The 25,695-nt window shown below is 35.7% G+C and overlaps 1 protein-coding gene across 1 annotated transcript; it reads left to right on the forward strand.

Moving 5' to 3' along the window:
* The first annotated feature begins 2,518 nt into the window (after positions 1-2,518).
* On the forward strand, positions 2,519-8,468 carry LOC149075683 (uncharacterized). Its single transcript, XM_089245478.1, has 2 exons — positions 2,519-3,553; positions 8,370-8,468. The coding sequence occupies exons 1-2, from the start codon at positions 2,519-2,521 to the stop codon at positions 8,466-8,468; spliced, it is 1,134 nt and encodes a 377-aa protein (XP_089101604.1).
* Positions 8,469-25,695: the final 17,227 nt, after the last annotated feature.

The following is a 25,695-nucleotide window of genomic DNA, read 5'->3' on the forward strand; positions in this document are numbered from 1 at the left end:
TGATTGAGGGTGTGGGTCATAAACAGCGAAACGCAAAATAAATTCAAAGTTGTAAAATTTCTGTAACTGCCGAGATAATTGTCAAGAAAATGTAATTATTGTGAATGAAAAAAAAAATAAGATATGGTGCTTTAGTTCATTCTATTTGTGCTAAGTCCGTAAAAATGGCAACTTTTGAGGCAATAAAAGATTGCCAACGCAGTGATAAGCAGCCAAAAAAACCATAGTAATTTATATATTGTAAATAGTATAGTATCAGTGATTCATATACTCTAAATGGTAGTATCAGTGATTCATATACTCTAAATGGTAGTATCAGTGATTTATACACCCCAATGAATACTGCATTAAATATATATGAAATTTTCGCAATGGCTTTTGAGTTTGAATGTGATCTACATTCGAATAACGGGACTTTTAGCATACGGGTACTGTATAAAAAGTTAATCAAACTTTACTTTTTATGCATACCGCCCATCAAAATTTTTTGGGATTATAATAGTGCACGTCATTTGAAAACTTTTTTGGAAATGAAAGTATGTTTCTATAAAACCAAACGGTTGAACTGTGTAAACAAATTGATACATGTTTTGTTTGAATACAGGTTGTCCCATAAATTTTGACAAATTATAAAAAAAAGTATTGAATGAATCAACAAACTGACGTACAAGTTCGTGTTTTCCGTCCTTATACTAGTGGAAGAGAGAGAAGTTGTTTTTTTTTTAAACTAAGAAAAACAGTACAATTTTCCACCAATATATTTCGCGACTTTAAACTTTATACATGGAAAGCATCTAGATTCTAGAAGATACTATTCGTCCATCGCCTATCTGGTGAATAATAAAGAAACTGTTTTGATAATTAACTGGCAGCAGTGAACAGACTACTAGTGATTCAGAAGCAGAATCTAAAATAGAAGTAAACTCAAGTTAAATGGGCCAACTTGGGCTCCTACACCATAATATATCAATCGTCTGGAATCAAGGACATGTGTATAAGAGCAATTTTTGAAAGTAAGAATTAATGTCCTCACACACACCTTATTTTAAAAACAGCACACTCAGCAGCACCCTGTCGTAAACAACCGGAAGAATAATACTAATGTTTTAGTATATACACTGACATAGAATGATTATAATTTTGTAACCATGAATATTTGTATGATCACATAATATTTTCTCCCATGTACTGTATTTATAGTAATGTTTATGTGTATTCCCAATTATGTAAAACGGGAAATTTATGCTATGTAAATAATATATGTGAATAATTGAAATGTGAATGCCCAAGCAGTGTGAACGGAGGCACTGTTTGTTTATTCCCGTCACAGTGGAGGCTCTGTGTTTTCATGCGTGTGTGTATGTATTGCATATTCTGTAAAAAGAAAAAAGAAAGGAACGCGAAACTGCTCAGCACTGTGGACGAAGGCTTTGTTTCCTCGTTTCCCATCATAGTGGAGGCTTATATATTTTGTATGTATTGTGTAATTAGATCAGTCGAATTTTCCACCTCAACATGCCAACTTCATCTTCTTATCGAGGAAACAGTTATTTTCCGGATATTATGCTGAGGTGAGCTCGGAAAGAAAAGTCATCACGTCTCCGCCGGGACCCGAACCCAGGCCCTCTTGCATACCGGGCAAGCATGCAAGTCCCGGCGGAGACGTGATGACTTTTCTTTCCGAGCTCACCTCAGCATAATATCCGGAAAATAACTGTTTCCTCGATATCTCTGGCTGAGAAAAAAAGCCATCTATATTTCATCTTCTTAGTTGCCACACAAGTCTTCTCCTCACTTCTTTTGAAATCCAAAGCTGCGATCTCCTTATGGGCCACAGGACACACGTGCGATTTTTCTCCCTGGACATTGGGTTCAGCTATCAATTTAGCCAAATGACTTGTACGTTACATCGACTTCATAGCTATCTTCATAGGGAGAACGACGCAAGTGATTTGATACTTGCGAGCACGGGGCAAGTTTACCCTACTATTAATTTTTGCTAATTTTTCCGACACAATCCTGCCTCTTTTGAGGTAACGGAAGTAAGTTGCTTTGCATTAGTCCGGGGTTGTGAGCGGTTCTATCTATCTATCTCATATCTATGCTCCATGCATTTACACACACAACGCTATTTGAAATAAAAATAACTCCTGCGACACAACAATCTGGAATTGTCCCTAAAAGCTTGTTTGTCAAGGGGTTATTACAGTTGAACCTGGTTTATACGACTTTCAATAGGCCGAGTGAAAACGTTGTATAAATGTGTAAGTCGAATCACTGAGACAAAAAAACCCTCACAAGGAATGCAAAATATTATGAAATTGGGACTCGACATTGGAGATAAACAATTGCAACAAAATTTTATCGACTTGGGAAAATTTCCCATCTTGGACTCTCATTTATTTTGGCAGTAGATTATTTGTTGCTATGTTATTTAGGCGTTTTTATCGATAAGCAACTTAGCTGGGACGATCACATCAAAGAACAGAAGAGAAAGGCGTCACGTGTTCTTCAGAAGATGCGCCTGATGGCTGGACCACAGTGGGGACTGACACGGGCTCTGAGGAGATCCCTCTACTTGACAGTGGTTGAGCCTATGATAGCTTATGGAGCTTCAATATGGCATTCTCCCAAGGTCCAGATGTTCAGACGGCTCGATTCTATACAAAGACCCTTCCTTCTATATATCTCTGGTGCGTATAGAACTACACCTACGAATGCTCTTCAGGTGATCTTGGGGCTCCCGCCATTATCTCTCAAGATAGAATTCCTGGCACGAGTCACACGTCTTCTAAAGCTTCACAAGCCATGTCCATTGTTAGAGGAAACATTAGTCCCGGACGTCTTCGAGCAAAAAACTATAGGCTGGACCTCGCATCCTGCAGAATCTCTGCAGGCCAATCAAGTATTCCTAGAATCTTCGGAGGATGATACACCTGAGGAGAAATCCGTCGTATATTACACGGATGGCTCTAAACTGGAATCAGGTACAGGAGCTGCCTGTATAAAAACCGTGGGAACGGAGATCGTGCGTAAATGGACTGCTAAACTAAAAGAAAATAATTCAGTATATCAAGCTGAGATGCTCGCTATATTTACAGCAGCTCTGGATGCAGCTACAAACAGGAGGCAGACTGTAATAAGATCGGATAGCCGTTCAAGTCTCCAGGCCATTCTAAACCCGCTCTCTGAAAACGCAATGGCGAGAAAGATAAGGAGTATACTTGTATCTCACCCATCAATACGCATCTCCTGGGTAAAAGCCCACAACGGCCAGTGGGGAAACGAGCTTGCGGATGCGGCGGCCAAAGAAGCGACCAATACCGGAGTCTTTTACGACGAACTCTTATACCCAGCTTCTCACGCAAAATCACTCCTCTGGAGGGACATGATAGCAAATTGGCAATTGCATTGGGATATGCCGGAGGCGTCAGGAAGATCAACTCACGAAGTTATAAAGAAAGTAGATACTAGGAGCAGGGGCTGGTCACGAGAGCTCATCTTATTTGTCACCGGTCATGGGCCTTTCCCAGCAACCATACATCGCTTTAAAGTGATTGCCAGCGATAAATGCTCTTGTCTTGAGCCTGGCACGCCCCTTCACTACGCCACATGCTGTCCAGAAACGATGCCCTTTCACTTCTGTTCGCCGGCTGCCCATTTACACAGACCATGGATGCTTGGCATACTACGTCGAGAAGAATCAAAGGAAAAGATAAGAAAAATGGTGAAATTCCTTGAGGAACATCCCGAGAAGATAAGGGATCCGTCTCCTCCAGCTCCTGCAACTCCGGTACCAGCGCCGGTAAGGAGATCGCCGCGTCTTCACCCTGACAGTGCGCTGGTGGCACTGTTTGCGAGCGAGGAGCAGGATGAATCCCAAACCTAATTAATGACGTCTCGGAGAAATTAGAATGACTGTATTGAACTGCCGGAGTGCAATGAGGTGCTCTGCCCTTCTTGTCATTTGATTCAATCCTTGATCACTCAAATTTCTGATTGCGCCTTTTGCGATACGATTTTTATACAACTTTCCATGACTATTTATTATCCGTGCCCGTTGCACTTTACTTTAACTTGATTAATTTGATTCTTCGATTTACATAATTTTCGATTTCCTTTCACTATATGTAATCTTTGACGAATCAATAAATTTTGGTTTTACCGGAGATGCCCTGTTCCCCCCCTCGGGGGGGGGGGGCAAAGTGCTTGCGTTGCTTCTTGCGACAGAGCCTGGGTGTCTCGCGGTTTCTCCAGTTTCTCCAGTAGATTATTTGTAACTAGCAGCCTGGTCTTTGATTTTGTTTCTCTGCTTTATAATCGTTATCAAAGTTGACACGGGGGTATTCAACTGGTTTGCAAAATCAACTTTTCGTCATTAATTTAGAGTTATTGTCGAATTCTTTTCCAAAATTTCTTTTTCTTCTTGGAGGAATCGTTTTTTGTTTTCTCGAAATTACGAACGGTGGACAACCAGAAAGCAAATTCTACACAAAATGATCAAAAAAACTCACTGTGTGTGTGTGCGTCGTATAACTCTCATTCGGAGCCGACCTATACCGTGTGTATGTGTATGGACTTCCTTACCCTATAGGGATGATACTGAGAAGATTAGAGGGGGGATTCGAAAGGCACATGACCGCCAAAACTGTTGAAACATTTCTTTGACCATCACTGCAACTCTCAGAAATAAGCAATAAACAAATCACTTAAGTGCCCACTCTAAATAGCCATCAGCCAGCTCACTGGCTATTTATATATACATGAGCAATCTCCCTAAAAATTTATGGCTTTCGCGGTGACAACATGTAACGAAAACTGTTGAATCACCATGATTTCACTGCATACGAAAATGTTGCACATTTGATGGATATAAATGATGGCTTTTTCGGAAGATCTCGAAGTTTTGGTCAGAACACGATAACGCCAACATCACATTTTCGACATTTAGGCATTTTAATTGTCATTTGCAAATCAAAAATAAAGCATACGCACAAATACAAATGAAAATATCATACATCAGCATGTTGTTTACCCGTACGGCACGTATTTGTGCATTTATCTCACTTCTAATTAGTTATAATTAGCAAGACTTACTTTTAGATCGAAAAACCATTTTTTGACCATATCATGTTCTGACCAAACACCACAGAAATTATATTTTGCGTCGAATAAATTAATTATTTTGATTATTTTAAAATTTAAATCTATAGCAACAGATTGCGACAGAAAAAAAGCGTCTTAAAACGTGAAAGGTGTATAACTGAGTGACTTATCAGCGAGGTTACACTTTATTTAGCTTTTCATTAACAATAAGAGCAATATTGCGACCCTCTTTGACAAAAAATGATATTCAAGTTTACCTAAACACACTTAAAAACTTCACCATGAGTTCAGAATCACTCTGTATGTATTTCCTATCCGAATTTAACTTAAAACTGTCGTATTTTTTACCGTCCGCATTGAAATTTTTGATGAAATATATATTGAATAAGAAATGGAAGATAAGGAAGAAAAACTCTTTTTTTTAGGTTAGGGTATCAGTGTCACTGACCAATCCTAAGAAGAGGAAACAGATTCACTGAATCGCAAATACAATTTGTGTGAGACGCCGGATTTTGCTATGGAACGTCTCAAATGATATTTTTCGGTGGAGAAAAAAAACAAAATTTCCAATTTTTCTTTCCTTTTTTTCAGAAATGACATTGCACAGTCAGAGATTGGAAAAAAAATTGTCCTGACTGTTGTGTGTGTGTGTGCTACTTTTTTTTGTTATTGAGGAGAAATATCGTGTCCGATTCAGAAAGTTGTTCATCCTGACCTGTCATGTTGTTTGTCCATTACCTGATTCCTTTCTCCCTGTTCGATTTCTGAATTTTCTCTCTTATCCTTTTGCCGAAATAAAATCCTCTCAGACCGATTTCGCCCGTTATCATAGGTTTCTTTTCCAAGAATTCTGTTTCCTCGACGCGGATAACAGGATATAAGCGGAAGGGGAAAAAAATGAAAGGAGAGATGTGCCATCTCTGAATTTGTTGTAATAATATTTTCCTCATGGAAAATATCCAGATGCTACGGAGAAAATATGTATAAAGGTTTCTTTTTTGTTCTGATATGTTTCCTATCTCGAGTGGTTTCGAAAACTTCACTTTGAACGTGAAATTTTCAGTTTGTCGTCGATGACATTTCTTTTGTATGTGATATGTAGGATTAAAGAAATAAATGTATTTTTGTAGAAATATTGAATTTATGAAATATGCTTATGATGCTGTCCAGAATCTATCGATAGGATCATATGTATACAAGGTGAGAATAAAATAAGTATCCTGTTCTAAGAAATCTGCAGCTTCACCCAGGAGTCGTTGGATCAACATCCGAATCGATACTTACCTTAAAAAAATTAGAGCCGCAATTGCCCATTACAAAAGATATTTTTTACTTTCTATATTCCACGGATCATTTCTGTTGGTAAGATGAAGTCCACGGACCCTCCCGTGCTGATGAGATGAAAAGTGCTGATCTCTATAACAAATAACTACCCAGCAATAACATTGGAATTATCAACAGTAATAAATTGATTACTTTGAAACAACTAACAAGACAAACAATATTGAAATTCAAGGAAACATATTTTCTCGATATTATGCTAAGAGAACTCGGAAAGAAAAGTCATCCGGTCCTCGCCGGGATTCGAACCTAGGCGCTCTTGCAATCCGGGCAAGTATGCTGCCATCTACACCACTGGAGACATGCCCCTTCCTTCCTTATCTTATTCGTTCCAGAGGTGCACATATGTGGACTTTTAAACGATCTCCTGTTTCTAATTATATCGTAGATATTACTTAATTCCAATCTTTCTAGCACATACCTGAAAGTTCAATCTTCTTATTGATTCGGGTAAAGTGCGACTCGTAATGATATTACCTGAGAAAACATGCGAATACAAATGTAGATTGACAAAATTGCGACGACGAGGCGTTCTTGAAAAATTAAAGAATTTGAAATATATATTTTCAAGAATTTAATAATTAAAAATGATATATTTTAAGATAACCAAATATAGGGGCATGCTGAAAATAATTTTTTCTAGTTGTTTAAGTCATTTTTGAGCGCAGCACCTTGAATTGTATAAATTCCCACATATGTGTACCTTAGGCGTTGAGGGGTAGGTTTAGGTGTGATTACACCAAGTATCTCATGCGAGATTTTTGTATTTCTGTACTATTTTGAGGGGAAACATTGCTGTCAATGTTCTCCCACCCCCAATTATCAACAATATATATCATCATGTATTATATATTATATATAATATCATATAGTTTGTAATTGCATTTTTAATTGGGTTGCTATATTTTTGAAATATATGACATCCATATTTATTATGGGCATCTTTTTCTCAGCCACCTCGTTGGGCATTTTGCCTGTTGTGGCGTTGTATTTGTATTGCTTTCGAAGATACATATGCATGACAGAAGGGCTCATGTTGATGAAATGCCTATTACCTTCCTTTTGAAATACACTTTCTGATGAATTCCGATAAGGTTTTCATAATAATTACCATATTGTTTCTACAGATATTGGTTATACATAATCAGTGTTTGAAAAAATTATAACATGAAAAAAATGTAGTAATTATTATATAAGATTAAATCGAATGATTTATTAAGCTATAATTATGCAAAGTAATTATATATATGCTGTTATTAAGTTAAAAAGTAAATGGGTTTATATTTACTTTTCTCTCAGCTTTCTGATATTATTAAAATTACTTTTTAAATAAATATTTATATGGATTGTTTATATATTTTATTATAATATATTTATATATATATATATATATATATTTTATATAGTTTATATATTTTATATATATTATTAGTTACTCAAATCATCAGAAGGGTGTATCTTATTTATTAATATTTTTGAGTCCTGGTGAAATAGAAGCTATTCTGCAACAAACTGATCTATAAGGTGTTTCTGACGCCAGTGCGAAAATGACTGGCCTACAGCTTTTAGTGGGGAGACGACTCTAACGAATAAGGCTCAGATGATGAAACAATTGCTGATAAAAGCAGCATAAACAAAAAGGCCAACGAACTCGCATTGAAAAAAGAAGTTGACATTCTTCAGACTTCGATAGTCAAAGCCTATAGTACATTCATGGGAAAAATTGACCTGTGCGATACATACGTGGCATATTGCAGGTGTGTGTGATAAGAAGAAACAAACGGCCTATTAGACTTTTCACTCACTTTGTCGATCTTGTTATTTTGAATTGTTGGGTGATGTATGTTGAGTATCATAAAAAAATGAAAAATTGAATGAGTGCCTATAAGACTTTAATTGAATTTAGAATGGTTATTGTGCAGCAACCACTTTGCTGGTATAAAGAAAATATAGTTCCACGTAGAGAAAGGCTTCCACATTTGGATAGTTCTGATGATGAGGAAAAATCTGAGCAAAAGTAGCGGTAAGCTATTCCTCAACCCATGAAAGATGTTCACCGAGATGGAATGAATCACTTTCCCCCGATACATGCAACATGAAAATACAATCGAAATGGAGATTACCAGGATGCAAATCAAGAATCAGTGTGATCTATACAAAATGTCAAATGTATTTGAGATTTGAAAAATAATTGTGTTTCGAAAATTATACCATTTGGTGTAAAAAATAGCATATATAGTGCTCTCCATTTGATAATTAACTTCGTGTAAAAAGATAACACATGTCAATTCCCGATGCCTGTTGTGAGTTAATGTCATTTAATGTTATGTTGTAAATTTGCAAATAATAACTATACATTTCACTATGGTTAAAATATTTAGTGTTTCTACTCATTTGAATCTTGAGGTACACATATGGGAACCTAAAATTTCTAAGCTCCCCGAATACTTACAGAAAAAATTTATTTTCTACTACATGCTACAAACACTAAAGAAACATAAAATCTACAAATATTTTTTTAGCTGTTTTGAAGCTTCGGGTTTGAAGAAGATATATCATGCCCTGTGGCCTCACGCCACAATGCCAGATTTAACATACTACTTTTATCCATCTCCGATCAACTGCATTCAATTTCTATCACCGCATTCTTATTCTCAAACGATAATTTTTTATACTTTCTATAGTTTCAAAATATTAAACCATTTTAACGGCTCATAAAAATTTATTTTCATTCTCCCTTGTTTCTTTCCCAAATCTCATTTAATATGAAATCTAACAAACGATATATTTTACTCCAAACCGACTTTTAGTGGTTGTGAAAGTTGAAAAATTTAACAAAATGAATAAAAACGTTGATCGAAGAGTTAAAAAAACCGTTAAAGTAAGAAAAAAAAATAAAGAAATGCACTGCTTCTTGTATTGAATTATTCATTTCTTTGCCAGTAAATCTGCTGGTTTTCAGACGTCGCATGAATGCTTTATTTCGGGTTAGTATGTATATACAGTACCATACTCGCATGTATGTGTATTTCATTTTACTTTCTTCAGTCAAATAGAAAAATTCCCTTTTTTGTATTTTTGCTCTTTTTAGATTCACTATTATTTTACAGATTTCTTCACGTTTCTTTTCCCGTGTTTTTTTGTTTTGTTTTGTTTTTTTTGTGTAATTTGTATATCTCTTTACATCATCCTCATTTCTTGAAGAGTATTTTAATACAATGGCAATTTTGTTTTTTAAAGGATGTATACTCAGTCTAAAACTGCTCAGGCCTTAGAGTCTACGTTTTAACCAGGGCTAGGATTTTTTCATGGACTAGGCTGACTCATATTTCCTCGAGTAAATTACTGGAAATTACCAATTATTGTCCAAAATGGCGCCAATGACTCACAATTAAAATTGCCGCATTGTCAGATAGTATCTCCAAGAGGTAGCCAATTATTGCCAAAGCGATGCAAAAAGTAAGTAAATTTTTGTTATTGCTAATGGAAACGAAGCTAGTGAAGATTGGTCTTGCGGGAAAAAATCCTTTTTCATTGTTCTGCCTAGATATTCAAAATAATACTCTAAAATATGGAAATATGCCATAAATTACAGAAAATCATGAAATATGCCTTAAATTACAGAAAATCATGAAATATGCCTTAAATTACAGAAAATCATGAAATATGCCTTAAATTACAGAAAATCATGAAATATGCCTTAAATTACAGAAAATCATGAAATATGCCTTAAATTACAGAAAATCATGAAATATGCCTTAAATTACAGAAAATCATGAAATATGCCTTAAATTACAGAAAAGCATGAAATATGCCTTAAATTACAGAAAAGCATGAAATGGAAATCAGTAAGTTCAAAATCGGGAACATTAGTTCTTAACTATTCGCGATCCACAAGTGTTTTCCGACATTTCGTTGGCAGTTTTTGTATAGCTTATGATTTTGTCTAAAAACCCGAATTCATAGGGACCATAATATTATAGTAAGGAGTTGTTGTAACAACAAAATACCGTTGTTTCCTCATTCAAACGTATATCAAATCCATCTCCATATAGCACTAAAAAAACCGAATCAATAAAAATTATGACAAATGCCTAAAATTTACTGAAAATCGTGAAAAGTGTTCTATGGCGTAAATATGCAGTCATAAAAAACCGAGGCACCCTAGTTATAAAAGTACCAAAACGAAATAAAACATTTTTTCTTTGACTAGTTTCTGTATTAACTCCTAAATATATTTAATTTACTATCACAATTAATAATTTCGCAACGTTTATGAACATTTTTTCTAGTGAATTTAAAATCGTACAAGAAACTTTAAACAATTTTTCTCGATAATTAATATTGATTGATATTGATAAAATATTTATAATTATATATATATTAATTATAAACATTATTATTTATTTAATATTATTGTAACGTAATCCTTGAATAATTAACTAGTTACCATGTTTTATGAATTATTCAATCCATCACTGATTTCATATCAATACATGTGGGGATTCCTCTTTCAGTTTTTCACTATTACTGGTAATTCTTTAAAACATGTAAGCTTAAGCCCGTTAAAGCCGAATCACTTGTAAACTGTTGGTTAGAGATGCATTCATTCAATTAGAAAACTATCTAAAACATTAGATACATCATTTCTTGTAGTAGAGATATATTCATTTCTTGTACCGAGATTTAAAAAATAAATAATTTTTTTATGCGGTCCTCTAATTCTCATATTTTCAAGTGCTACCGCCAATTGAGGTGAATTTTCCCAGTTTTGAAACTGGAATTAAAATTTTTCCCCTTGTTTGAAGTTGAAAATAATTTTTTTAATGTTTTTTCATAGCTCGTAGATATGATATATATAGTTTTTTTATTTCATTTTAATGGGTCACACCACCTGTTTGTGAAAAAATTAAAAAATAGGGTGGGCAAAATCACGCCAATTTGACGAGGGACTTTGCCCCCATCACCTCAATTGCGTATACAGCAAGCATGTGAGTGGAGTTAGGACAATGTGACTGGCACGGAGTGTCAAGAGAACCGCAATGACAACAAAAATAACGGAAAACAATGCAATGAAATTTTATTTTTAAAGGCATATCCAGAGGACATTCGATTGGGTCCAACATGGTAAACTCTTGAAGCGTTTACACGAGATTGGCATGAGCAACTTGCTGAATTGTATGGAATATGAATTATTAGTACACCGTCAATCGACATCGACTGCTTTTACAAGGGACACTAATATCGATTGGAAAGGGACAATGCGAGGTTATGGTGTCGCAGAAAATTTTTCTCTAATAGGGTTGCCAATAAATGGAATAGCTTACCCCCGGAGGTAGTAAATTGTAACACAATTGACACGTTTAAAAAAAAATACAATAAACATGTTGGGGTAAATCGGGAAGTTATCCATACTAAGAATAAAACAACCATAAGTATTCTTTATGTGCATTTTATAATATTTAATCATGGATATATATTGTTTGTAATTGTATTTTAATGGGGTTGCTGTATTTATGACATCCATATTTATGATGGGCATCTTTTTTTCTTCCACCTCGTTGGACATTTGGCCTGTTGTGGCGTTGTATTTGTATTTGTATAAAACATGAGACTGAATTATGACTCTTCTTCACAACGGGTCGACGAATCATTACAATAAATTGGAAAAATACACGTAAAAGTCGAGAAATTAGGTAGATTATGTACATTAAAAATTCATTTCTTATTGTGAGGACGTAAGCTTTCTAGAGAAAATGAATTTCGGATAGATCGAAGGAGAAAGAATTTCGACGGAACTGATGGTTTCACTGCAATATGGATTAATATACAGAGAAAAAATCTGAACATAGTTCAAAGCTCCAAGCACGCATTATTTTGAGAAAGTAATAGTACGTTAATTCTAGTATTGAGAAAAAATCTGAATCGAAAGGAAAACATATGTGTTAAGGCAGTAAAAGTTACAGGGTGAATGGTTTCAACAGGAACCTCATGAGTCTGCCCTGGAATAAATCATGAATAAACTCAATTTCTCTTCTGGGTGTATACCCAAGAGATAACTTGAGTTTATTCATGATTGTTATAACAGAAAATCTCGTGTTTAAGATGAAGTTCTGTTTTTTCCAAGCTGTTGAATAGCTTCAATTTATATTTACTTCATACGATTTCATCCATTTATAACTACGTTGGCAGGCTATTATGAGACAAAATGATAATTAGAACGTAGGCAAAATGCCTCCGAATTTCCTTATGTAACCAAGGTTGATACATTGCCCATTTAAATAAAAAAATTCCAGGTAAGGTGCAAAACTCTTTAATTGCTTCAATATCTTTATTACATCTACAAATAATAATAATAGCCTATGGAAGTCGCCTGGGTATCAGAAAAGCAAGCTGCACAAATGAAAGTTCGATGCCTTAAAATTTTTCTTGATATTGAATCTCGTCGAAAATCCGGGTTATTGGTGATATCACGAAACAGCAAACGTCCCCAAACCTCAGGTCGTCTCATTTACACGTGAAGCAAATGCCTTGATGATTGAAGCGCCACAAATAATCAACCAAAAAAGTTTTACACCGCCAGAAAACATTTTTCTCTTTCAAACTGGGAAAAGTCACCCCAGTTGACGTTATATTGCTAGAGATACTTGAAAAATCGCTGCAAAATGAAACAATATTTTTCTTTTAATACTGCACATGCAGCTGTTTCCTTCATTTTCAGCGGCATTAAATTAAACAATCTGAGTAAATTCACCTTTCGGAAAGATGATTGTTTTTGTTCGGTTCGTACGAGACTGGACAAAACTTTCTGATTGAACGTTAGGAATCTGTTTCATCTTGGTTCATATACAGTCCCCAATAAAATAGTTGACATTCTAAAATATCAGCAGAAACTACTTACTTTTCCCCAAATGTCAAACCTTGTAATTTGATTTTTTTTTTCAAAGATAAAATATGTTTTTATAAAACCAACGGTTCACGAGTTATTTGAGCTGAAACAAATTTAAAATTTCAACATGTATATTATGATTGATGTTTCTCCGGGCTCACAAACTAGCTTGGTATTTGTTTAATTCAAGGAATTTCTCACCTTTTAACATGGTAAAAAAAATTTCTAATATAGAAACATTATTAAAAATATTGATTATCCATTGGTTTATTCATTTCCAATTTTACCGCATATATTTCAGTATGTCAGTACAAAAGTTTAAATGTCTCAAGTACTTTTAATTTTTGTTTTACAAATTTTGAAAAAAATACATTAAAAACTATACTTAAAAAAATACTTAAGTATTTTTTAATGGACCTTAAATTTTTTTCGTCAATTTAATGAACTGGACAGTTTCCTTTATTTTGCTGTGCTTATTTTGCTTAATGGTCAATCCGGCCCTGGTTTAACTGCATGGATCAATAATATTATAGTAATATAAATATAATAATATTAATAATGTAATATTAATAATGTAATATTAATCAATAAATTATAAAATACGGGATTCATGTCGTGAATGCGTCGTGTAATGGCGTTGTGTGGCAATTAATGAAATATTTTAACTTTGAAAATTATAAAGAGTAATCGGTGCCGAAATAACTCATGGGTGATCGAGTAATGATCACCCATGAGTTATGTACATTTGAAATGTCGTGAAATAAGACAGATGCCAATAATCTGAAGAGTCAATATATATTATAATTTTTATAATTGAATGCAATATCTAGAACATTAGCTATATAATATTTTTTTCTCATTGGAGAAATCTAATCATGTTATTCCGAGTGTGTTTTATGTGTACAAAATAATAATCGCTTTGCTTCATTTCAATTTTTCCCACGGATAGATTTCGATATCTTCGCTTCGTTATCCTACTTTAACCGACATGACTATGTGTTATCTGAACTTTTTTAGTGAATACTTATCTCCCATTTTTCGTTCTTTTCGTTTACTAAAAAGATATAATTCGCTAAACTAGTTTCTCTCCGAAACAGGAGCAGGTCTGAATTTAAATAAAAACAATGCCGTTTGATTCTAGAGATTGTTTTTCCGAAAATTCAATAAAAAACATCGCGTAATCTTCATTCAATACTACTCGGTGTTTTTTGTTTAAACATATAATTTTCTTATCTGAAAAAACAATTTCAACATTGACATTATTTTTTTAATTCATCCGGCAAGGTTGAAATTATTCTCGATTGCTAAGAGACTAATCCATTTAGAACGATCGCAGTGTATCTTTATCATAATATCAGAGTGCATTACATGAGTAATTTAATTGATGTTGGGGTTAGGTTGAACCAAAACAAGAAACAAATATATTATAAAAGCAATCAGGCAAACAAAGAGCGATGCCTGAAAAAGACTTCTATCTATCTCTTCTAGTGTGAATCCTCATAACTTTTAACTTGAGCAAAATTATTTTTCCACACATGCTATCGGATCAGGTAATACATAAATTTTTGAACTCGTGGTTACATATATCCATATGAATTTCATTATTTCCAAAGTCTTGAGCTAATGGAGACACAACATTACTTCACGCAGAATCTAACAAATTATGACATACAAAATACAGACAGACGAGTTCCTAATACTACTTATAAACAAGATAAAGTGTGATAAGTTAAATGTTCCACATGGAAACAAAACTTAGAAATGCAAACTTTCCTAGCGAGATAAAATTCTGCAAGGAATAATTCATTGAACAACAACTTTCCAGTGAGAGAGAGACTAGCTGAGTGCACCAATTGCCTACATGGATGGGCGAAACGGTTCACAATAACTGTCCTAGGGAAGACGAAATGTGAAAGAAAATAAAAACATTCCTGGGAGAGACGATACTGTGCACAACAACTCCCCTTGCAGAGCCGAAATTGTAATTAGCAACTTTCATGAGACAGACGAAACTGTAATCTCCAACTTTTTCCAGAATGATGAAACTGCTACTACTTTAGGAGAGACGAAACCACACAACAACTTCCTTATTCTAAAGGAAGCTCTGCAAAGTAACATAACTAGGAGATAAGAAACTGCTACTTCTTTAAGGGAGGTGAAACTGCTCAGCAACTTTCTCATTAGAGACTAAGCTGTGCACAACTTCCCCTGTAGAGACTAACCTACACAGCAACTCTCCTGAGAGAGAAGAAACTGCCACTTCCCCAGGAGAGATGAAACCACACAAAAACGTTCTTATTTGAGACAGAACTGTGCGCTGCAACTTTTCCTGGAGAGATGAAACTGCACAGTCACTTTCTCAGAAAAACCTCGGGAAAAAGACGACGCAGTGCAAATGAAATTTTTCCTGGAGATACGCGGGCCCGAGCCATTGCAACTTCTTTAAGAGAGGGGAAGGCAAAGTGAGAGACAAAACTATGCAACTTCAGCTTTCCTAAGAGACACAGGCAAGACAGTGTAATATAAAATTCAATAATAAATATATAAAACAACGTAAACGATATTGTATTGTATCTTGTATAAACGATATTATTCTACGAAATAGGTGAAATAGTTGCACAGCCTAAACTTCAAGTCCAGAACGAGGATGTACATAATGGTCATGAAATACCTTTGCCGATAAAAAATTTAGGAATGAATGAACTATATTGATGCGTTCCTTACACGGATTCCACCACCAAGTGGTACCACCACTGTATCGATTACATAAAGATTCAAACACTTCACATCCACGCTTACAGAACGATTCAAACATTAAATGTATCTTAACGCGATTTACGTTCTGATGTCAAAGACGATACTTCATCTTCAATGAACTTTCTATCGGCAGCAATAAATAATCACTTTCTCTTCCTTTTTCAAGAAGCAAAAAATCAGAAGGGTTTTGTTCAGTATGGAAATGAATTCTTTTCACTACCATTATAAAAGAAAAATTATTTCACTGTAAGAAAATAAACGGCTAAGTCAAGGGAAAAAAAAAACGGGGCAGAGGAGAATTCAAGAAAGTGTGTGTTCCTCTCTTTCTCCCTTGGAAAACATTTATCACCTGCATTCCATGGGATATGGTCATTCATTGCCGCGCGCTCGCGTGAAACTTACAAGTTTCCAAAAAATAAATAAATAAAACGATTGTCAAGATTTCCACATTTTTGCGCATTTTCGTACGGTATCTATACAACGGCCTCTTCGTATTCTTCGCTGGTACTTCTATCTACAAACTTTTATATCATCTGTCTTGGCCTCCTTCTATTTATATTCAACTTTCAGAGTCAAGTATATGGATTTTGGCGACTTTCCATCGACGGCTGTAACGTAAAACGACATAAGAATACACAAAAGATGGATGAAGAGTTCCGAAAAAGATGCCATGGGTATTTATTTATTTATATATTTTTTTTGGTTAAAGAAAAATATCTTCATGAAAGTGAGGGGTTCTTTCACGAGAAGAAGATGAAGAAGAAGAAATGAATAAAAGAAAACCGCCCACATACACACATATACGTGTAATTTTTCAGTTACCATGTTATATGTGGCTTTTTTCAAAAATGTATTCATTCATATACAATGCTGTTCAGACGCTGTATTCTCGTGATAAATGTTTCGGATCCCATACATTGGATACAGAAAGTTGGAGAAATATTTCCTGCTAAGCTATACAAAAATACTGCTGGTTATTAGAATTAAGAGAATGTTGAAAAAATATATATGTTCCGGTAAATGTGATAAATTGGTTTTTATGCAAACTTACCAATCGTCTAGGTAATTTTGGTAAATTTATCACTTTCACCGGCGAATATTCCTAGTACCCAAGCGCCGTTAAAATTTGATAAATAATAATAAAATACCACTTTTACCAGAGATTATGCATAATAAGAAAACGTGATTGGTAAATTTGATAAATACTGAGAACATTATAACTTTTATCATATTACGCATAATAACCAAGTGTATAAATTGATGAGTACTTGAAATTTATCACCTTTGTCTGACTATGCATTGTACCCTGGCGCAGGGGTTCTGAAACTTTTTCTACCCATGGTGCCATTAGCCCCAATCCATGCTTTTCCGTGGCTTCATAAATTAATTTAACAAATATTTCTTACATAAATCTTTATCCAGGCACTCCATGACTCACCCGGTTGCCGCAGTGCACAGTTTTAGAATCCCCACCCTAGTGTAATGGGCAAATTTGATAAATATGAATAAAAACGATGAATATAGTCGGACCCCAATATGATGATAAAAATTTTACTATAGTATCCCGATATAATGATAACAAATTTTTAGATTGTACTCCGATGTAATGATACATGTATTAATTACCATGTATAGTATATCATAAAGTGCGATTTATCATGTTCACCAACGACGCGACGATTGCGCGTCATCGCCGGTAAAAGAGATTAATTTAGGGAAATTATCCAACTTAGCATAATGCTCGATGATAATGCATAATAACCGGTTATTATGTACAATAACCACATTTATCACATTTACCCCGTAACATATACATTGAAAATTCATGTTTGTTATTTAAATTGCTATTTGAGTTGCAGATTTTGAATTGACTTCTGGTGAACAATTATCACAGCATCATCACATTAGGTGTAATCGAATACACCACGGGTTCTCAACTTGCAAAGCCCTCAAGGGGGCGTTAACTTCCTTAAAGGGAAGTATTTGATAGGTAATAAATCTGCACAAAACGCCATGGCTACACGCTACATTCGCTACGCAGATGGCGTGGCTTGATGAACCGGGTATGAACCACTATTGCAGCCGGCGACGGGACCCCAAACCAGTAGTTATGTCATTGTCATTGTCACGGGTTTTCAAATTGTGCGTCGCCAACCTTTGTCTGAAACGCCGTTCAAAGGTTTTTCGAAGCGATTCTTTGGTAAACTGCCTTGGGGAGCCGCGGATGAAAAACGTTTGAGAAAACCTGGAATGGCCTTTCATTTATCCTTATAATGTATGTGTATTTAGTACATGGGCGAAGAGAAATTACGTCAAGAAACATTTTAAAAATTCGTACCTCACAGAATAATAATTACGTACGGAAACAAATTAAGCACATATACGCACAAAAAAGTGTTAAAAATGCAAGTACAGAAAATGTAAGATCCCTATAACGCCCAACGAGTACCACTTCGATTTTCAGTAAAAACAATGTTCATTTTAGTTTAGATGACCATATTTTAACGAGACAAATCCACAGAATTTTTGTACGGTAGGTTAAAAAAATAAGGCACATTGCCAAATACATCCGAAACTATTGCCAACTGCCCATAAAACGGCTAACGTCTTATCAATGTAACCAAACAGCAAATTCGTTGTACATACCTGCAAGAAATTGAAATGTATTTGATTCTAAATGTGAGAACTTGTCGAAATTAAGTACCGTATATACTCGTGTATAAGCCGACTCGTATATAAGCCGACCCCCTCACTTCAGGACCACCAAAACCGCAATAAATTGAAAACCCGTGTATAAGCCGTGATAAAAAAAATCCAAAAAAATCCGCGCATTTTAGAGAAAGAAAATCTTATATTTTCATGCAAAATGAATAGCTAGCGGAAAATTACAATAGAAAATGATTCAAACTTTTTAATCCATTTCTTCTGAGTCTCCAATCGTAATCCATCATAGGGGGTACGGCATCTTCGTTTCTATCCTCATCTGGGTTGTCACTTTCAAAGAGGATATCATCTTCAGTTCCGTCCATAGCATTGCTGATGCCACACTTTTTGAAGGATCGAATGATAATTTCGGTGGAAACAGAATTCCACGTTTCATGTACCCATTGACATACTAGGCCAACGTCAGGTTTCTTCAAGGCACCACTTTTTGTAGTTTCTTTAACATCGGAACCAGGGCTGCAACTAAGGGGGTGCAGGTGGGTCTGGTGCCCCGGGCGCAGGACTAGAGGGGGCGCAAATTTCACTCTTTAATCTTCCCTTCAACATTATGAGGGGGCGCCAAAATGCGCGCTTGCCCCGGCTGACCAAACATCTAGTTGCGGCCCTGATCGGAACTCATCCATTCGATCCACAAATTCCTCAAGTAGTCTTTGAGAAGCTTGTTGATGCTCATATCTAAAAGCTGTACAATCGACGTTAGCCCACCTGGTATCAAAGCCAATGATTTTTTCGATTTCTTTGCCTCGTCTTTGACATTTTCGGGGGTTTGAACATATCCCATACCAATAATGCCGGTTTCTCGAACACTGCAGCAAAAATGACTACTGATTGCGGGGTCGATATTTTTTCACCAAAAACTGACCCGAGTATAAGCCGACCCCTCCACTTGAGGAACGAATTTTTCCACAAAAAAACTCGGCTTATAAACGAGTATATACGGTACTTGTATAAATAAACCCCGTTGTTCGTAAAATTTCGGACAACTAACATTAGTAATGATTCTGGTTTGTTATCTGTAACTGTAGTTTCGGCGATAGCGGGAGTGAATTCTTCCCCAGAGACATGTCCCTGATATCGAAGTAACTAACGGGCTTATAAAAGGTTGCTCACTGTTTGACCAAAAGTCTTTCACATTTGGCTCAAAAATCCATCGAAGTAATTACTAAGACAAATTCATCATCAACATCAAAAACAGGAGATAAAGTAGTGGCCACATCGCTACACTGCAATTTACTGCCGTTATAGAGTTGAGTTACAAATGAAGGTGTCCTCTCTCGGTGGTTGCATCAAGCTCGTTAGAAAACATATATTGTTATTCTTCCCCGAATCGAACCTGGAACCTAACGGTAACCTTCACGGTGGTGGACGCGCATCTCACCCCGGCGGCGTTACACATCAAGATCCTGAGGATTATTTTATTACTGCAGGGGATCGGACGATGACCAGCCTCACAAGTTGAATACAAGTGAGAGTAAAATGAAAGGGAATGAATGGTAACGAAAAAATACCCATATACTTCCACATATACTAATCTCTATTATGTATCAAAAGTCAGTCCAGTCTTCGGTCGGTCAGAAGATACTATCCTCGGAATTGAACCCTAGCCGGACATGTGTAGAAATTGCCATCACCACGACCACCATGGTGTAAATTCCGCATAGTTACGAAACTGTTATTTGTTCGTTAGAGGAAATCTAATTTTTTCATGTCACTTCAAAACACTGCATAATTTTTTTTTTCCTCTCACGTGTTTTCAACGCAAAACTAAAACTATTTCATAAATGTTGTTGTTAAGGAAGTGTAAGCTTATAAATATTCATAAAGACTTACTCTAAACTTACCGATTAATCATTTTATGTTGAAGAGAGTCCACAAAGATGTCCAAAGATGATGCTGAACACTTCTTTTACTGCGGATGTGTCTTCGACTAATTAATGCCATAACTTAGATGAGTTATTTCGAAGCTAAGATAAAAGCCGCGATCAACATGGAACTCAATAGATTGTTTTTTTTCTTCCGGGAAATATTTCGTCCCGGAAAACACAGAGGAAACAAATTACGGGGCATTTATAACGTCGCTTTTAAAGAGACGATATTTTTTGTATTTTTCTTTTCGTGTGACTAATATCGTGTCTTTTAAAGTTGAATTCTTTCAGAGTTTTCATTAGATTTTATTAAAGATGCGTATCTTGTCGTGTTATTCTTTATCTACGCTTTCAATATGTTCGTCATTTTAAACGAAATTTTTATTCTTATCATAAAATACTCTGACTCTTACATTGAAGCGAATGATAAGACTTTTTTCAAGAGTTTCCAGGCCACATCCATTGTTTTGTAGTTTTAGCATTTTTTTAAAATAAATTAGGGAAAAATGCGTGAGAAGAAATAGAATGATGAAATTGTTCTTAGGCATTGTAACGGCCATGAGTTTGAATGTGTGAATAACGTATTTTACTCCTACTTATGATAATATACTATCTGTTTAGTCTGGTAACAACATATAAAAATATACGGGGAATCTAAAGATAGGATAAAGATATTCACATTAATCAGACATCGGGAACTTTTTCTAAAAGAAAATCTATCGTCAAATACATTACTGCTATATATCTTCATATTGTATTCATTGACCTTCCTTAGGCCCGTCGCGTACAAGCATTTGGAATCAAAATTTGGTGATATATATACATTTGACGAATCGGAGGTAAATTTAGTAACCTCGACCTAATCGGTCAGAAAAGGCAGAAGTAGGTGCAGGAAAAAACAAAAGAAAAGGTAGAAAAATATAGAAGGAAAGGAAAAGAAAAAATTTAAATTAAAATTGTAAACAGATTAAACAGATAAGTAGATAAGAGAGCATACAGTAAATTTCTCTTTCACCTTCGCCCTACTTACTTTCTTTCGCTCTTACATGTATATAGTAAAAAATTACGTCATAAGTAATGAAAAGATCACTAACAGGAGTATAGAAAAAACGGGAGGAAACAACAACTGTGGTTCATAGGGTTACAATAAAGCTACGAGATGGAGAGGAGAGAGGAAAGACAAAACAGGAAATGGAAGTTAATTCATTTCACTGACATTTGGACGAAATATTTCGTCCATGATCACAAAGGGCTTAAACAAGTTCTTCCCGAAGATATCCTCTTATTATTTTTTGTTTTTTTTTTATTTTTCAGATATACTATACGGAAGTTGTTCTCAAATTTTTGGCAGCCGCGGTTTCCCGGAATATTCTGAAAAAAAAATCACTTCATAACATACAAGATATACGGAAGACTGGATGTTGTGAAGATATTTATTATTTCAGATGTTTATTTTTTAAGGAAGGAAAAAACTCATCTCTGCCTCCACCGGGAGTCGAACCCGGGTCCCTCGATTGCCGGACGAGTGCTCTGACCACTAAGCTACAGAGGAGATAGAGATTTTCCTTCGCTAGAGCGTATATATGCCGAACGGAGTCACTTCATAACACTCAACAGACACACATCAATATCATCAGCTCGCCACGGCATCCCTGACAAAATTTGGTGACGCTCCAAGAGCCGCGATGCACACTTTGAGAAGCACTGGTGCAGGATGACTTCCATATTAAAATATAGTGTGTCATGAACCCAGTAACCAAACTGGAAGAGAGTCAATTCTTCGTGGCTGAAACACATCGCCCTATGAGAATTTATGCAAACCAATTAGAATGTTACTACATACCAACTCCGGTCTTATATCGCCATACGACAATTTCCTACTACTGAGTTGGATGAGAAATGAAGGCGCAATTCACCCGGTGTAGCCCCAGGCTCCTTGTTTTTGATGTTCTTGCCCGGATTCAAATCCGTGGACATTGACAGTAACCCCGCAGTGGAAGACGAGTGTCTTACCGCTGCGCCACTAAAAAGGTAATATAATGTTACTGAGTAGATAAGGGGCGAATGGAAATATTTAATGAGGGGGATAGTTAAAAACAAATTTTAAAAACAAGTATTCCATTGAAGGAATCACTTTTATAGTAAAAATGATATAGTGTAATCAAGCTCATCAATGTTGACGATGATAATTTATTTATAATAAAATATATAGTGTTTTTCAGGTTATACAGGGTGTCCAGTAAGAGCTAGCACAGCCTTTATCTCACCAACCGTCCGTCGTAGAGATGATTCCAGTTTAAAAAATGCTCAACGAGTGTTGAAAAAATAAACTGTAACAATTTAGAGAGACAAAAAATACAATGTGAAGTAAAATAAAAGGTTAAATTTTGCTTAAATGTGCCACCATCAATATCGTTACAGGCCTCACAGACCTTAACGGTCGGACGTTTAAGAGTCTTTAATTCTACTGAACCATTCTTAGCAATATTTTCATACAATTATGTAAATAAAACGGTTCTTTTATTTTTTCTCCTTAGCATTTCGTGTTTTTCCGCCAACACTTTTCCTTTCCGACCCCATACATCTGTACAAAAAATAATTCTATATGTGTATTTTATCTTCCCATAAAGTTTGGCCTCATGGGTTCAGGGGCACCCTGTATATTATAAGTACTATAAGAATACATATATGATATTATCATATACACATAACATAAATACAATAGACTCAAAAATCCAGTCAATCCAGTAATCCTGTATTTTCTTGTCGGTTCTTTAGTTCACTTGCAGGACCACTTTCAGGAAAAACATGCCTATAAACTGGTTCCACAAACACGCGGAAAAAAACACCGCCACCAAAGAAGATGAAGACAAATAAAAAAATGAAAATAAAAGTATATACGCTGTGTGTATGGCTTCAAGAGACTATATACTACATTCTTAAAATGTTTATCTGTGAGGGTTGTTTGCTCCTTACAGAAATGGAGAAATGAAAATTGTCACCCCATATGTCCCTACACGCATCTGCTGCTTAGAGAAAAAACAATACTGAACAATCAAGGAGATGGAAGTTTTTTGAATATTATTCTGAGGTGAACTTAGAAAGAAAAGTCATCTGGTCCCAGCAGGAACGTGAACCTAGGCCCTTTGGCAAACAAGGCAAGCATGTTACCATCTTATCTAAACCACTAGAGACACGACCCTGCCTTCCATATTTCACGCACTCTGGCGTGAGGCAATTGAGTAGAACCATTACATTTTTCTATCCAGGGAGACTTTTCTTTCTAATTTCACCTCAGCATAATATGCAGAAAATTTGTTTTCCTGGTATATTGGACTGAGAAAAAAGAAAACAGTCTATCTCTTTCTCTACGATCCCACCTGTGGGGGGGAAGGGGGTTTCTGAAATTCAGAGAGGCTACAAATGCCTCTACTTCAGCGCTTCACACCACAGCGCGTGAAATAAGGAAGGCAGGGTCATGTCTACAGTGGTGCAGATGATAGGATGCTTGCCCTGTTCGCAAGAGAGTCTGTGTTCGTCTGGATCCCGGCGGACACCAGATGACTTTTCTTTCCAACTACACCTCAACATAATATGCAGGGAATTCCCTTAATACCGAACAGTTTTATGTATTGCACTCCACCCATAGCGTCAGTTCAGTCTTTGTTTCGATTTGATTCTGTCTCCTTAATTTGTGATAGTGTATTGTGATAATGTCTATATATCTGTTGTGTATCTAGTGGGTGCATGCCATTGCAGTCGAAACATTAACTCTCGTTCAAAAAATGAGTTTATTAAACAGGTTGAGAAAGACGGGAAGTTGGTTGACCCTGCTAAGTAATTTTCCCTGTCCGCCTCCACCCCCCCCTTCTCACTGCCTACCTAGCTTTTCACTCCAATAGAAGAAGTGCTTGAGGCAGGTACTGGAAAAGACTAGGTAATATCACACTTTTTTATTACATAATAAAAAATTTACAAATTTATTTCATTTATAAAATATATAATATTCTAAATCCATATTTAAAGTTCAGTTCCTTTTTGGATTTATATGGGATTTTGTTAATAAAAATCTGGCACATATAGTACTTTAAATAATTTGATTGAGGGGATTGTTTTTTCGAGGGCCATTTTGTAATCCGGCGTACCGTTGGTCCGATTTGTGAAGGATCACCGAGGTACTACTGTATCTCTAGCACAAACTCGGACCACCTCAATCCGAACATAGTAAATGAAAAATGAGAAAAAAATATCGTTTTTCGGATACTTTTTCCAACATGAAAATGTCCTGAAGCTATTACATTTTCACCCGTTTCACGAGGAAAAGAAAAGTTTCCTTTCCAAAATCCAAGATGCATTTGGATTCTGGATTTGCTCACACGACCGCACAGCAAATATATACAGCAAATATCTTATATACAGCAAACTTCGTGTTTTGAGGAAATATATTTTCTTAGGATTTGCTTTTCTGATCCCAAAGACAGAACTTTGTAAAAGTTCAGTATATATGGTTGAACAAATAACGTCAAAGCTTATTTAAAATAAACTGATTCGAAGGAGTAATTTGAATATTCAGAAATGTTCTCAGATCCGAGTACAAAACATGATACGTGATTGAGAAAGTTCTTCCTATAAATACGGACGAGAGAAAGTTTATGAAATGAACGTAATTAGAATACGACTGACATGTAGAATGAAGGGCCTGATTACATGTAATTTATAGCTTTTGTGGATTACGCGGACAGCGTGGAATCTACATATCCGTGTTGTGGTGACACGCCATGTACGCTCTCTCTCTCTCTGTCTCCCTCACCAAAGTCTGGACCGAATGAAATCCGTTTTGAGAGTTGTCTTCTTCCAGTTCCTCTTGGCCTTTATGAGATCGCGTGTCCTAACCTCATCCACCGTGTTCTGAACTGTTTTTATCCCCCCCCCCATTTTTGTTCAGTGGAACCACAACTGTTGCTTCCTCCCCCTTTTCCTTCCTCCCACCCCAGTCACGTGACTCGTCCAAGT

This window comes from Pholcus phalangioides, unplaced genomic scaffold (genome assembly GCF_987345545.1).
Source record: "Pholcus phalangioides strain wild (caught in Gottingen) unplaced genomic scaffold, Ppha-v1.0 ptg000015l_1, whole genome shotgun sequence".
NCBI lineage: Eukaryota > Metazoa > Arthropoda > Arachnida > Araneae > Pholcidae > Pholcus > Pholcus phalangioides.